At 41.0% G+C, this 16,561-nt stretch overlaps 1 protein-coding gene across 1 annotated transcript in view; it reads right to left on the bottom strand.

Moving 5' to 3' along the window:
• The window catches only part of LOC110952053 (collagen alpha-1(XIX) chain), a 105,765-nt gene that overhangs the window by 45,543 nt on the left and 43,661 nt on the right, over window positions 1-16,561 (bottom strand). The window contains 4 exon segments of the mRNA XM_051960208.1: window positions 958-1,002; window positions 1,077-1,130; window positions 5,338-5,373; window positions 9,275-9,319. Coding sequence (XP_051816168.1) covers window positions 958-1,002; window positions 1,077-1,130; window positions 5,338-5,373; window positions 9,275-9,319 — 180 coding nt within the window.

The raw sequence follows: 16,561 nt of genomic DNA, 5'->3' as shown, positions 1-16,561 counted from the left end.
AACTGCAAAAAATGTTGACTTTCGACTTCTTGTTTTATATGTCTAGCAATAAGAGCATCCTTATTAAAGAGAGCTTGCTCCCAATGACCCTTCTTGTTTTAATAAATGCTGAAGAAGAATGAGTGACCTCCGTTTACATCTATTAGACTACCGGGTAGGTTGTAATTCCATCAGATTTCCAGAGGACCCCAGTTGATAGAGAAAGCTATCATATGAATTAGGTTGAAATTGCAGAGTACAAGAGCACTGGATGTTTATAACTGCAATTCATGCAAAACAGGCAATGCCTAGAAGAAATTTGAAATCAGTTACTTATTTGTTATGAGTTAGACTACTCACAGCTTAGAAGTCAGGAGTTACTGGAAATAAAAAAAGTGCTTTGTAAATGCCGCTGCCTGCAGTAAACAATGCTACTTTTTACCTGACACACGGCCCAATTTTCCTAAAGATTTCACTAAAATTGCTTTTTTAGATAGAGCACTCTGCTAAGTGACAGATAAAGAGACATATTGGGGTAATTAAAGAGTCTCAGTTCTTTGTCTATACTGCAGGTACAGTTTTTCCTCTGCAAAGTATCCCTTGCACAAAGTATCACTCATGTGCAAACACAACAAGATACACTCACTCACTCGCACATATGCAAAAGCTGTCAACAGTAAGAACATTAGTTGAATCATGCACAAGAGGATACAAACAATGTCAGCTGTAAAACGCAGGAATGACCACCTGCAGATTCATTACTGAGTGCTAAGTGACTTCATAAACCCTTGGAGGATAAACAGCTTGAGGAAGATCACTTACTCAAAAGGTTTAACCTCTGAAATCTGGTGTATCATATCAATTAAATTGCTTGAACTGCGTTACCCCCCTCTCCACACACACACGCAGAGGCTGAGTGTCGGAGAGCACAAGCGCAGGGAATCATCATGTATGCCACTTGACATTGACGTGACTTACTTTTTGTCCTTTCATCCCGCCGGTCCCCTCGGCACCTGGCTGACCCTGTGGGAGGAGGCCTTGGTTAATGACTCTGTAGCACAGCACCACTGTAAATGTCACTGCCGGAAAATACATACAGGATCTCCTCGCTCTCCTTTCTCCCCGGGGACTCCAGCCTCACCCTTCTCCCCCTGTATGTGAACAGAGCAGATCACTGACAGTGACTGACGGCAAAGAGAGGGCGAGAAGACAGAAAGCTCTGAGAGCGAAACTTAGGCAAGGACAGCTCGCATGAATAAGTAATCGGAAAAACATACAGCTCTGATTCATGTCAGAATCAAACTAGTTTGTAATTACAGAAGGGGGAAAAGAGAAAGAAAGACAGCAAAAGTTGTGGTTTTGCAAAACCATGATACTATGTGAGTGTAGCGGTATAATGAAAAACTTTAAACTCCGTTGCACTGCAGCAGTTATCCATGTCTCCTTATTCAAATCATTCCCCTGTCTGCCAATAGATGGCACTTCATGACTGCTAGTAAGCTGTCCTTAGAGCATTTTAACAGGATTTCTTCCTGCCAGTTATGTGGAGAATGCTCTAAGTAAACGAAACAGTAGGACAAATGTACTTTGGTCAAGACAGACAATGAATGAATAATTTGTGATAGAAATCACACACACACACACACACACACACACACACACACACACACACACACACACACACACACACACACACACACACACACACACGTCTGGTTCTGCTATTCCCGTGGGGACTTACCATTGACAATCAAACTTTTTTGCACTTTTACTTTTTTCAGTAACAACAACATGGCCAAGAAAACACTGTTTCCCCCCGTGGGGACCTCATTTTTGGTCCCCACTGTGACACGAGTCCCCACCGAGATAGCGTGGAGTCAGGTCAAAGTCCCCACCAAGATAGCAGAAACAAGTACACACACACACACACACACACACACACACGCACACACACGCACACATGCACACACACAAGCACACACACACGAGAATACCTCACTTTCTTGCAAATAACACTGCATGCATTTCCCACCCTCTCATGACCTTTCACGCTCCTATTTCTGACATCACACAAGGTCTTTGCCTACAGATGTATGGAATCCCAGTTATTATTTCAGGCATTTGGCAGAAGTGTGGTAGACATTTAAGCAAATGCACCTGGACTCAGAGAAATGCATTTTTTCAGATCTCCTGCCATATTTAATGACGCTCACCTGTGATAGTTTATTTTCCTCTCCAAACAGCAACACAAAAAACAGGCTGTTCATCAAAGATTATTGTTGTTTTGTATGACATGTGCGAAGATTCATGGGGATTGTTTCAGATACTGTGCGCTCAGACATTATGGAGCATCTGTTTAGCAATCTGAGAAGACAGAGCGACATCTGAGAAAGGTTGCAGCATATTTGCACACTCCTTAGCTAGGCCTGGACTCTAACACACAATAACTGCCATTCAGCTCCGGCCCCTCCCCCCGTTCCCTCCACTCGCTAATGACAGCCTGCAATACCATTCATTTAATGAGATATAGTCACTGTTTCCTCATCCAAATTAGGAGCTGTTATTAAGTCAGTAGACTGCTGCCATGTATGAACAGATGGATTGTCTTATTAATATTTTAGGCGGGGAGGAGAGACTAGTGGCAAAACTGACTTTGAGTGCTAATTGAATTCTCTGCAGCTTTATCAGCCACATGGAAACTCATGATTTCACCATAATAATCTTAGAGGAAAATCAACTACATAATTGCTGTCATGCTATCAATCACAAGGCTGAGGAAAAAAAGGGCCGGTTACGGTGCGGTGCAACTGTTCAGTGCAAATGATAGTGTATGTAGATAATGATTATCCATTGTTTAGGGCTAGTTTTCACACAGAAATGACTGACATTTGGTGCAAATTGCTGCACAGCTGATTAACAGTCACTGCTACCTGCAATACGCTTCTTGTAAAACATTCTACACAGCATGGTGGCATAGATTTATGGAAAAACTATTTCTGTCCTTATCCTTGTTAGATCTGCAGGGAAGATCACTCAAAGTCAATGTATTAGCAGAGGAGTGTGTAACAAGTTAATAAACCTTTCAAATGAGATTAACTGTAGCACGGCCAGTATTTATGTCGATTATCACTATATTTACACAATGAGAAAGCCCTAGTGTGTACAGCACAGGGCACTGCTCCACCTGTGGAGGTCTGTGGGTGATCTGTTGATTTTGAGTCACCTCGAGTCATCAAGCAGCAATTAAGACTGTCTGCATCTCTCACTCCATCAATATCTGCAGAGCTCTGTCAGAGCCCATTTGCGACTGTCAGTGGGTGACACAGTTATGGATATGTAATTCATGAGAACACCGTCTTCCCGGCACATCATGCACTGCAGACCTTCTTTCTTTTTTACTTTCAAACATTCACACTCGGCTGGGTGAATGAGAGGGGGCTCAGCGTGCACAGATGTTACACAAGCTGCAGTTTAGTCTAACTTGCGTCTATTTTGTCCAAGCTAAAAAATGCACAAGGATGGCACTGAGAAGCACGGCGAATCCCTGATGCTGTTCAATTATTGCTGCTCACGAAAACTGTTACTTTCCGTCGCTCTCGGAAGGTGTGATAGTTTATCTTCTCACACTTATCATGCCGGGTGGTGTAAATTCCTTCAAATGCACGGCTATACTTGTTACATTATGGCATATTAAAATGTGAAGTGGTTCTGTGGGACACAAGTTTTCTTGTCTTCCACGGGAAGTATAAATTTATAATGATAAAGTGAAGATGTATCTGTAATGTGGGGGCATGACTGATTTATGGCAAGGGCAAGGCTGGCATGCACATTTAATGTAAGAATACGAGCACAGAAACAATGTCCCAGCTAGTATCTACATGCTGAAGGTCATATAATAAGCATGTTAATCATGTTCTCTAATCACAATGTTACATTTAATTTAATCTCAAATGGGTAGCTTTACTCACCTGCAGGTGTAACTCCATCTTTCATAAGAATTCATTAGAATGTTTTATGGTACAGTGAGTCAACAGGTCAACTTTAACAGACTCTTGTGAAACTCGAAGACACACTATTATACAGTAATTATTTGTTGCTGTTACACGGAAACAGTTTCAGGCGTCCTTTCCTTCAGTGTGTTCAAACTCTTGAGTTATTTACTTAATCAAAGCCTTATTAAAGTGAAGCAGTAATTGCTAAAATGATCCTAAGCTCACAATCTTGGAGCTGTTTTCATTTCTGCCGAGTGAAGTTTCCAGTTTTACGGCTCCTTTAAATGATTTGACACTGATTCAAGTGAGACAACAAAGCAGCCAATTAGAGAAAACTAATGAAAACTTCATAGAGGTAACCTCTGTTTATCATTTTAATCTGCTTCAAAGCAGCATGCCATTTTTCATCCAAACAAAACTGCTGTCCATTGTGTCTCCACCTATGGTATGCGTACTGAAATCCCATTTGTTTTGAGGTATAATAAGTGTGTCCTCCTATGGACAACTTTCTCTTTCAAGGTTGGCCGGCTGACACTTCTCCTTCCTCTGGGCACAGGGAGCAGGAGGAATTCTGCGGCCTGAGCTGAAAACCACAGCAAACGACGCACCTATACATCAACTGAACAGCTGCGGTCAAGGGGTTGTCCACTACGCAATAGCTTTCACTCTCAACATGATCACAAGTAGGCCACTGGAGGCTTGGTGGGCGGTGGGTGGGTGGAGGGTGGGTGGAGGGTGGGCTTGTAAAGGAAGCATGTTGCAGCAGAGACAGTGGGAGGCCCATGTCTGAGTGTTTTTTGTTTTTTTTTTAAACTGCATATCTCATGTGCCTCTGGTGAGCTACAACACCCCTGGGCTTCATGAAAATGATTGCAGACCCTTTTTGCAAAAGCACTGTATGTAATGGCCATCTGTCTGTTTGGAGTGTGAGCACTGAGTCACGCTGTGCCGTGCTGCAGGAGGTGCAGGGTGGGAACAGCGATTTAACTTGCACAGTGGATAGGCTACAATTGACTGAAAGGTGCCATTTGCAACGAGGGCGATCTGCTCCTGACTATAAATACAAAACATGTCAGTCAAGGGCGGAGCGGATTCTGCTCCTGGTCACACGTGTCTGACTTGCCGGGTTGGGTTGGCTTCTTGGGACAACAGGTTTGGTATATCTTTATACAGACAACGTCGCGTAAATGATTAAACTCCCGGCCTATTTGGGGGGCTGCTACAGCGAACACTGCTCAGTCATCTTGACAGTTTGCTGGAAGTGCATGAAAGGGGTCAGTTTATCAAACCAGAAGACAGCTCAGATATACTTTAAATGCCACATGCCAGTACTTTGTTTTGTGATGAATAACGCTTTAGGTGATACCTTGCCAGTTGCTCCTTCAGAGGTTCCCAAGGGACCCTGCAAAAAAAAAGAACAAAAGACAATAATATAAATACCCTTATGAACAGTAAATGTTATTCATCATCATTACACAACCATCCTAATCCTCTCCGCACTCTTATTTAACTCTCAAAACCACAGTCAGTCTCTAAGCTTTATTTCAATACATTTTTTTGTTCCTGTCACATTTTAACTCACTCTGGGCTCATTTTTCACTGTAATACAAAGTCCTCCACCTCTATAGAAACAGCACAATCATGGCCAGAAGTAGAAAGAACTCAAAATGTGTTTTGTGCAGTATGACACAGCTATGATGCTGTAAATCATAAAAACCTCAAAAACAAAAGCATTTCTTTGAAATCTGAAATGAACACATACTACATTTTCACTTTAATTTGATACAGGGAAAAAAATGGTGGCTTTACATACTATACACACGTGGACAAAATTGTTGGTACCCCTCAGTTAAAGAAGGAAAAACCCACAATTCTCACTGAAATCACTTGAAACTCACAAAAGTAACAATAAATAAAAATTTATTGAAAATCAAACAATCAAAATCAGCCATCACTTTTGAATTGTTGATTAACATAATTATTTTAAAAAACAAACTAATGAAATAGGGCTGGACAAAAATGATGGTACCCATAACTTAATATTTTGTTGCACAACCTTTTGAGGCAATCACTGCAATTAAACCATTTCTGTATTTGTCAATGAGCGTTCTGCAGCTGTCAACAGGTATTTTGGCCCACTCCTCATGAGCAAACAGCTCCAGTTGTCTCAGGTTTGATGGGTGTCTTCTCCAAATGGCATGTTTCAGCTCCTTCCACATATGTTCAATGGGATTCAGATCTGGGCTCATAGAAGGCCACTTTAGAATAGTCCAACGCTTTTCTCTCAGCCATTCTTGGGTGTTTTTGGCTGTGTGTTTTGGATCGTTGTCCTGTTGGAAGACCCATGACCTGCGACTGAGACCAAGCTTTCTGACACTAGGCAGCACATTTCTCTCCAGAATGCCTTGATAGTCTTCAGATTTCATCGTACCTTGCACACTTTCAAGACACCCTGTGCCAGATGCAGCAAAGCAGCCCCAAAACATTACTGAGCCTCCTCCATGTTTCACCGTAGGGACAGTGTTCTTTTCTTCGTATGCTTGGTTTTTGAGTCTATGAACATAGAGTTGATGTGCCTTACCAAAAAGCTCCAGTTTGGTCTCATCTGTCCAAAGGACATTCTCCCAGAAGCTTTGTGGCTTGTCAACATGCATTTTTGCAAATTCCAGTCTGGCTTTTTTATGAGTTTTTTTCAGCAGTGGTGTCCTCCTTGGTCATCTCCCATGAAGTCCACTTTGGCTCAAACAACGACGAATGGTGCGATCTGACACTGATGTACCTTGGCCTTGGAGTTCACCTTTAATTTCTTTGGAGGTTGCTCTGGGCTCTTTGGATACAATTCCAACGATCCGTCTCTTCAATTTGTCATCAATTTTCCTCTTGCGGCCACGTCCAGGGAGGTTGGCTACTGTCCCGTGGGTCTTGAACTTCTGAATAATATGAGCCACTGTTGTCACAGGAACTTCAAGCTGTTTAGAGATGGTCTTATAGCCTTTACCTTTAAGATGTTTGTCTATCATTTTTTTTCGGATGTCCTGGGACAATTCTCTCCTTCGCTTTCTGTTGTCCATGTTCAGTGTGGTACACACCTTTTCACCAAACAGCAGGGTGACTACTTGTCTCCCTTTAAATAGGCAGACTGACTGATTATGAGTTTGGAAACACCTGTGATGTCAATTAAATGACACACCTGAGTTAATCATGTCACTCTGGTCAAATAGTTTTCAATCTTTTATAGAGGTACCATCATTTTTGTCCAGGCCTGTTTCATTAGTTTGTTTTTTTAAAATAATTATGTTAATCAACAATTCAAAAGTAATGGCTGTTTTTGATTATTTAATTTTCAATAAATTTTTATTTATTGTTACTTTTGTGAGTTTCAAGTGATTTCAGTGAGAATTGTGGGTTTTTCCTTCTTTAACTGAGGGGTACCAACAATTTTGTCCACGTGTGTAGATGTTATTCTACTTAGATTTATAGTTTGTGTTCAACCTAAAATCTCTTGCATTATTTGTCATGTTTTGTTACCAATTGTGTAGATTTTTTTTTTTTTTTTTTGCTTTTACAGGATCGGTTTAGTGCCAATGGTATATTTTTGGTGAATCTGTAAATGAGAAATGTAGAATAAAGTTATTTTGATCACAATTTTAAGGATAAACTTAGATCATTTTTCCAGCGAAACTGCTGCACATCACAAATAGACAAGTACCATCGTTGAAATCCCAATTATTTTTTTTCAGTTTTTCATAATTTTGTGTAATATTATTGCTGATTCTTTATAAGACAACATGCCTTTCAAACCCCCCGGTAAGTTTCAGAGATCAGGGGGTTAAAATGACAAGTGTACTGCTGCAGTGGCCTGTTCTATTATATTTTGCAACCTTTGCATGAATGTTAGCTGTCATAAAAACATGACTAGACTCCAGCAGTCTATAGCTAATCTTTGAGTGCGTCTTTGTTATGTGTCTTTCACAGACTCCCTTGTTGTTGTGAAATGCTAATTTGACTTTGAAAAATAACTGCTGCCCCCTCGACTGCATGCACCGTCCTGCTGCCAATGGACAAGAGAGAGTGATGCCCTGGAGTGTGTTTTGAATAGATGATTTTGCCCCTGAGATCTACCTCAGCAAAACAGGTGACTCATAAATGCCAATATCAGGGGATGGAAGCAAATCTGGCACATGCGAAGGGTATCATCAGGACATTGCCATTTAGAAATGTCACACCTTCTCTGTCCTGTCTTTCTTTTCTCCGATGAGTTTGTGTCCTACAACTTTATGAGTTATTATGGAAGCAGAGGAAACACTGAGTCATGCGGGAGAGGTTTACTAGCCAGTAGCTCAATTATACTGAAGATAATTAAACCTGAGCATCGGGTGATGGAAGCAAAACAGAATCTTTCTTGATATCTGGACGGAACAAAGTACAACAACCACTGTGTCCTGATCAAGAGCGTGATCAGGGCAATCATGCATGAAAATAATTGGACACCCAAAGCAGCTGAGCTACATGATGTCTAAACGCTCCTCTTTGTCCTGATACCAGAGCAGTTTAGGGTCTGACAAGCTGTCTGCTTTAACGCATAGTGGTGTTTGTGCCCTTCAGCGTGTGGGTCACTACACAAATACACAAACAGTGTCTGGGGTTGGTTTGGATGCCTTAGGAAAAGACCATAATTCAAGGAGTCAATGGACCCTCTAGGCAGACTTGTCCTACTCATCAATACAAACATCTTAAAGTGCTACCTTAATATACCCCTTGTGGTTTTGTGCTGATAATATAGCCTGTTTGGAGCAGTGCAGGAGTACGGCAGACGATTTTGAACAAATCAATACAGCCTAAACATGAAATTAGTTAACATAGATGCTTCAGCCCAAAGAGCGTAAATGGGCTTTTTCAGACAGACTTTGTATTACACGTCTGCCATCCTTACCGACTGTTTGCTTTATTATACTTTTCTAATTATGGTAACTTTTGAAGTCAGTGGAAAAAGATATTGGCAGTCTCAGGGAAATTCTTGGACAAATAAAGGTTGTGCTCGAATTTGAATGGTGGGAAGCCAGAATTTAAAGTAGTGTTCAAAGTGCTGTATTGAACTGCCTGAGGTAAGTTTTCTGTGTTTTCCATTGTTTCACTTTCAAACAGACCAGACGTGTACATCAAAACATGAAGGATTTATTATGTTGAGAGTGATCCATTAAAAAAAAGAAAGTGTTTTTGTCCGACAGCACTCTAAGTGTTGATGTTTTATTCAAAATGAAAGAAAAAAAGTAGAGTTTCTCTGATTATAGTATATCACTTACAGGCAGGCCTCTGAGTCCAGGCTCCCCAGTCTTTCCTCTCCGTCCCTAAGGAAAGCACCAAAAGAAGTAGAAATAAAAAGAGACTAAGATGAGTGAATGAGCAACAACAGGTGTGGCTGGGCATGCATGCTGCCAGCAATTAAGGCAAGACAACAACTCCTGTCGCAGCCTCTAATTTGCTTTTAATTAACAACAAGAAAACAGCTTAATTGCTGCACCCTGTGTGGCCCACTACTCTTTGTTCCCTCCTTTGGTTTACTGCCTCCTTTCCAGCTGCGTGAGTCCCTCGGCACATCAATCAACCCAAGGAGCAAATATACTGTAGCGGTAAGCACGGCAAGCCAGCCAGCCAGCGGTGTCCAGCAACGCAAAACAAGGTCAGATGGAAGCCATGCCGTTGAACCGTTTCGTTTTTGAGTTTAGTTGTTTTTTGAGGAGGGTATTTTGTTAAATACAAAACGCCTTAGTGCCGAAAGTCTGCGAAACTCGAAAAGCTGACATCTTAATGAGATGTAATGCAATCTGAAGCAAACCAAAGTTGGTATAATTTACATCAAGAGGGGTTTATGTCCTCGTGAGAAAAGAGGATAAAGCTCTGTGGATATCCGCACAGCTATCCACTGGCAGAGCATCACTGGCTCTCTGTTGAGAAGTGCCTGGAATTAGCTGGCTTTCACACACTCACACACACGCACACACACAAGACAGATGTAAAATAAACTCAATTAGGAGATGGCAGAACTCTGGCCAGTATCAGTTCACTATACAGCAGCCTAATCAGCGGCATAAGCATGAGACAATGCAGATATCTGTATTACGGCTAAATACGATTACCTCCCTCTAGTATGGGTTTCATCATCTGACACAATTGGCATATTGAAACATTGTAGCTCTCTCCTACTGTATGTGTCAGTATGGGTGATACAAAAACACCGAGCTGGTGGCTGTGGAGATCTGTGGAGAGGGAAGGCTCACTGGCTGCCGAAAAGAAAAGTTGCGAATCACAAAGCAACGCCCCCGACTCTTCCCTCTGACACTCCATGTGTGCAGACTTTGATTAACTGGGTCGAATTTGACATGTACGTTTGCCTGCAACAAAGACAAAGGAAGGAACTTCACTAAGAGCTATTGCTTTTAATCATCTGTTTGCATGTGCGCTCATGTTCGTGGGCTTGTGTGTGTGCTTCCGCGTTTGTAGTCCACAGATTGCAGGATTATGAAAAGAGGAGAAGCCAAGGTGCAGTACAGTAAATATTAACCTTAATAATGGCACAATAGAGCCAGTGTGTGCCTCCTCTCAGGAGTTGCATGCTTTCGTCTGTTTCGCGCTGTTTGATGTACCAACAAAGCCTTGGCCAGCGTCTTTTGATCATCTGTGTTAATGTAACTCTGAGGCTCCTGTATATGGGCTTTAATGTGAGCATGAATGAGAGGAGCTAGAGGAAGTCAAATTGCCTTGATGTGTTGGGACAGCATCTTCAAACCTTAAAATACTTTGCTTCAAATGACTACAGACTACATTACTTTGGTATTGACTCTTTGAAACGTACCGTAATTGAGGCTGGTTACCTTTGTGGCACAAACAGCAGCCAGAGAGGCAGCCAAAGAATCCAGCGCACGCTCACGCATGTAGCTTCAGACTAAAAGGTCCACTTCTCACCACACAGCATTTTTGGTGAGGGTAGGTGGTGTTATTTTTTTTTACATTTTTTTCGTCTTCCACTGATAATTAATTAGGCTGACACTGAATGACTGCTACGTTTGCAAAAAGATCAGCCTGTTTGTTCTAGCGTTAGTCCCGTCTGCTTGCCCTTTCCCCTCTAAACACAACAACAAAAGCAGATTACACAGATAAGTAACTAAGCTAATGAATATTTCATATGCTATTATTCCAAGCAGGCCATGAATTATGCAGTTCTCAAAATTATTTCTCCACATTTGCCATTAAATCTCTTTTAACTCCAAAGTACATACTAATTTTATGTCCATGTATTTGCATATCATCAAAATAAACAGATGTACTCCAGATCTCAGTTTCTCATCAAGTGGGAGGCCTAAGGCTTACTTGCACAGTTACCAAAAAGTTATATAATAGTTCTTAATAAGGTGGTATGAGTTAATTTCTGACTTTATTGTCACATAAATTTCCTTTAAATACTACTCTGTCATATTTATTTGGTTACTACCTTTATTACCTGTAGTCACACTGGATTTATACTCACTTTCTGGTTTATTGCACACCTTCCGAAAGCTAATTGTATTGTGACAAAATATAAAAAAAATCATACGTTTATGAAGATCATAATTAGGTGTTGATCATACTGTGTTATGCCGAGAGGTCTTTCTAATATTTCGTCCAAACAGTCTGGACACAGCTATCAGTATTAGCTGAGTATCTGCTTCGGGCTGTGTGAAGATAAACTCAGCTGGGGGCGTCTATGCTGGAAGTCCGTGTCTGATTTTTCCTTCTTTGAAAACATATTAATATTCATTCAGTATTTATACACACAGACAGCTCAGACAATCATTTTCACAACAAAATGATCCATTAAAGTGACGACATCGGGTGACCTTGGGGTGAGACTGACTCTTTTCTGTCCAGAGGACCTCTGGTTAGCACGCTATCCCCGAGAAATCTGTGCACAGTGACAAGAAATAATTAGTCCGGAGCACAGCTGTCATCGCCGTTTGCACTCGGTTGACTCTCCGAACTGAAACACCTGCCAGGGACACTGCGAGATAACCACCTCTAAAGGGACATGCTGGCTCTGGAATGTTGAGATAATCACGATACTAACAACCACTGTAGTGCTCACCAGCATCCAAATACTACAGCAACAGATGCTCTGTTCTGGAAGTTAAGCCTTTAGCACAAGGGTGAAGTGTTTCAGAGGATTAAGTCAGGGAATTAAGTTGAGTTCTATGTAAATGGTGTTTTGATGATTTGATCAGCTCTAAACTTTTGGAAAAATGATACTAACTGCTTAGACTGAGGTCATGTTACAAACTAGCTTTGATAGCAACACTTTTAAATCCATTTCTATAAGTACAGGCTGTGAAGTATAACAAGTAGTGTATCTAAATGAACAAAAAACATAATTTTGCATATTCAGCACTTTGCACAATTTAATCATGTTTTGTTTTCTTTTTGCACAGGTCACTTTTAAATGTGCACATTTCAGCCACATCATTAAAAACCGCCTGCCAAATACTGTAGACCTCCTGTGATCACTCGGGGCAAAGAAATTGAGCCTGGGGACATGTGCTGTGATTTCTAGCCCCAGGACTTTGGCATTGGATCTTTCAGGCCCTGCAAGGTGGGACCTCCAGTGATAAGGCTTATTCGGCTGATGACCCAGATGCCTAATCGGGTTGGGAGCTAAGTGAACGCACGGCTTCTCTTTGTCATGTTCCTCCACCAGTTACCCAGCAGTTTTTGCCGATAGTTGGGATGCATCATCCCGCTGGGAGAGCACAGAGTGATGCTGTTTTGGTCTGCAGTAATGTTTAGCTGATTCGTGAATGCCTGGACTCAAGGTCTCCCTGCAAGGCGTTGTATACAAAATAATCAATGTTATTTACTTCACCTGTTAGTGGTTTTGACGTTGTGGCTGATTGGTGGTGAATAGCAGTGTTTAAGCGAAATCATGGCATCCAGTGGAAAGAACATTTGCATTAGTGAGATAATAAATGGTCAATTTTGTTCCATAATGACCTTATTAGTAAGTTAGTATCTAACACTACATCTGAACAAAGTTGTGTGTTACCTAAGTGGAAACAAAGAGGAAAAAAAACCTCAAATCTCAAAGAATATTTCTGATTTGCCCTCAGAGAGAAGGTAAGATACATTTGATGCTATAAACTAATCAGCATGTTGCCACTCTCAACAGCAGAAGCATTTACTTTTTTGAAGTTTAAAAACATGCTCATCAAATTTCAGGAATTACGTTTTTTATTCAAAGCTTTCTTGTAATTTATTCTGGTATTGTGTAGACACAATACCAGAAGACACATAAATGTCAGAGGTGAACTGCAGTCCAAAGCCCAGAGCAGTCTCTAAGCAACAAGGAAGAACAGGAAACACAAACTGAGGAATTTAACTTCAATGAAAATGAGACAGAAAGATTTTCTTTTCTTTTAAAAAAAATAACTTTGACTGTGAAAAAACTGTGTGGCAACAGAATAAAATAAAATAACAGCAAAAAAATGCTTCCACTTTTAAACTGATCACCACCTGTGTATGCCAAAATATCATAGAAAAATATGTCGACATGCGGATAAATTTAAATTCAACGGAATGTCAAGCACACAAGACCAGCCGGCAGCGTCTGTGAAGCTTTTCATTCAGCTAAGCCAGCCTTAACTTTCTCATTTCCTTTTGTGTTTCTCCATCACTCATTTATCTCTCCCTTTGTGTACAGCATAATTCTATTACTCTCATCTCATCCCTCTCTCCTGTCTCCTGCTCTTCTCGTCATCTCTCCTTCCTTCTCCTGTCTCCTGTCACTCGCCCCGTTTCTCCCTCACCCAACTTCCAGCGCCTGTTAGATCACCCTGGCAATCTCTGTTGCTATGCAACGCTCAGTGTCCTATAAATTTGACAACATCCTAGTGCTTGATTATTATTTGAGCGCTGCAGTGTGAAGCCCTCCTTCAGGTCATTGCAATAGATTAGAGGGAGGGAGAGACAGAGGAAGGAAAGGAAGGAAATGAGGGATGAGAGGGAGGGAAGGAAGTGGAGGAAGATGAAGGGATTGTGGAGGAGAGGAAAGGAAAGAGACTCAGGGTTAAAGATGAACTAGGTTTTGGAGTAAAGATGAAGTGCCAAGACCCACCACTTATTCCCTTATACTTATTTCTACTATTCATCTGTTCCACTCTAAAAACCTGCAAACCATATCGGAGAAGTGTGAAAAGCACAGCACATTAACTGCTAATTCAATAACGATGTAAGCTAAAGCTAGAGTGGGCACATATTTGAACTGAAAGGAAGAGGACTCAGCAGACTGACAGCACATTTTGAACTTCAACTTAATCCACATAGATCCAAGCTTTCACTGGCTTCAACTCTGGCATAAGTTTTAAAGTGCAAAAGGAAAGCACAGACACGGGACCCGGCTTGGACCTGCAACACAAACCAAAATCTGAGAGCAAAGTCAACAGCGACAGTGACACACTGCAGAGACACTCCTTTATGATGACTCCATAATCCTTATCCCAAATGTCAACATGTTCTCCGAGACATTCCATGTCTCACTAGCCATACTGGGATAACGCAGTAGCATAAAACGGAGAAGGCAGAGTGTGTCGCATTTTCAGGAATAAAGCAGATATACTATCAAAAAGCCACATAATCCACCTGACAAATGATCCTGTCAGGAGGGGTCAGTAGATAAGCTGGAGGAGCCTCCAGCAATGAACACCACAGGACCCAACTCAAACCTGACACAGAGCACAGAGGGACAAAAATAACAGACGTTTTTTTTTCTTCTCCTTACACATTCAGGGATAGTTTCCAGCAGATAAAACAATTTACATTTGGCATTTCAAACACAAAATTTTTCCTTAGATTTTTGGCCAATTTGCCTCTCAATGTAGAAAGATAAAGGCCACATGAGCTTCCAAAAGTGACTCTCCCATTCTTACAGCTTACATCACTCTCAAGTTAATTATAATTCCATTTGCTATGTATTGGTTCACTGCAGTGAGGTTTTGGCCTTGGCCCGCCTTTCCTGCTAAGTCACAAATTGTATATAATGATTCTTCCATCTATCAAATCTCCATCTTTCACCGAACATAGCCCTGAAAGCCAAGACACCTACTGTCTATGGCGTCTGACCAGCTAATCCCCGGACATTTCTATGCTGCTTTTTCATTCATCTGCTGGACTTACGTGTAACACTCAGATTTTATGTCCCGGAGGGGAAACTATCTGACAACACAACTTTATGTAGCTCATAGGAAAGATGACCTTTGCTTGACTGGAAAATAAAAAAAAACTTGCATGCCACTCCCACACTTTCTGCTTGAGCTGAATCCCATCTCCCTGTGGGGACATGCAGTCAGGCCACCTGAGCCTTTTGCTGACCTGCTGCACTGGGTTTGACAGAAACCTACTGTTTAGATTGTGAACGGCAGCTGTATTTGCTCGGTAAACAGGGAAAATATTAAATTGTCATAATATCCTTTAGTTGAATTAACAATCACAGAACAAAAAGCAGGTAGCTTTCTATTATGACTTAATAAAATACTTTATTTGTGGTAAAGCAAAAAAAAACAAAAAACAAAAAACAAACCTTTCACACTGGTGTTCTAAGACACAGTGGCTCTCCTGAACACACATGGACACCCAGTACTGTGAACTTATGTGCTCACTGCCAAAAAAAAAGGCACAAAGACAGACAAATGTTCACATGCTTCATGCACACACAAACAAAAGCAGGAGGAAGTTTGCCACAACACAGCCAGTCACAATATTTATTCCCCAGTGAAAATGCTTGTCGGCTCCTGGCTTATGAAAGCAGGAGAACAGGACTGAAACACATTCAGTCCTTCAGACAAAACCAGACTTCCTTAGGAGCACTTACTGTTTCCAGAATCAGCCACATGAAATAGACAATTGCTTAAAATACCAGCAAAAAACTAATTTATTCTCTAATTAATTCTGAAATGTCATTCTTTTTGCCTTGTAAATACTTTCTCATTTAGCAATTTGCACAGTGAACCACAAGAATCTCCAAGATGAGAAAAAAAAACTGTAGAAAGAATGCACAAATGATTTCCAAAGATTTCTGCAGTAACATCAAAAAACTTTTACGACATTTAATGCTACAGTAAGTATGTCTTCTTAAAGACAGTGTGTTGGGATCTTCAAAGTCGCCTTCTCTTAAAAGGGTAAATTTATTCATCCAAATATACAGCAGCAACATAAAAAAACATAGTATGCTTGTTCAGTTGCTTGTTCTGTATTTTACAGTAAAAGAATCATCAAATAGGCAGATTCTAAACGTCACTTACATGGATAATACTTACATACTTACATACACTTGCATCAGCCCGCCTGCCACTGGGCGTTAGTTTCAAAATTCTAAGTATTAGCTGCTAAAGGAACAAATATGCAGTGAATTTGCACCAACTATGCAGCTCAATATGTTGCAGTTGTCAGAATCTCCAGACAGCCCATTTTCACTGTGTCAAATCAGCTATCAACACTCCTGAGGTAAATATCGATTAAGCATGAAATGTCACAGAAGACACTGCACAGAATGTAGCCCCACCTGCTTCTTA

This window comes from Acanthochromis polyacanthus, chromosome 15 (genome assembly GCF_021347895.1).
Source record: "Acanthochromis polyacanthus isolate Apoly-LR-REF ecotype Palm Island chromosome 15, KAUST_Apoly_ChrSc, whole genome shotgun sequence".
Classification (NCBI taxonomy): domain Eukaryota; kingdom Metazoa; phylum Chordata; class Actinopteri; family Pomacentridae; genus Acanthochromis; species Acanthochromis polyacanthus.
The sequence above is the reverse complement of the archived record's forward strand: the minus strand, read 5'-3'. Positions and strand labels throughout refer to the sequence as shown.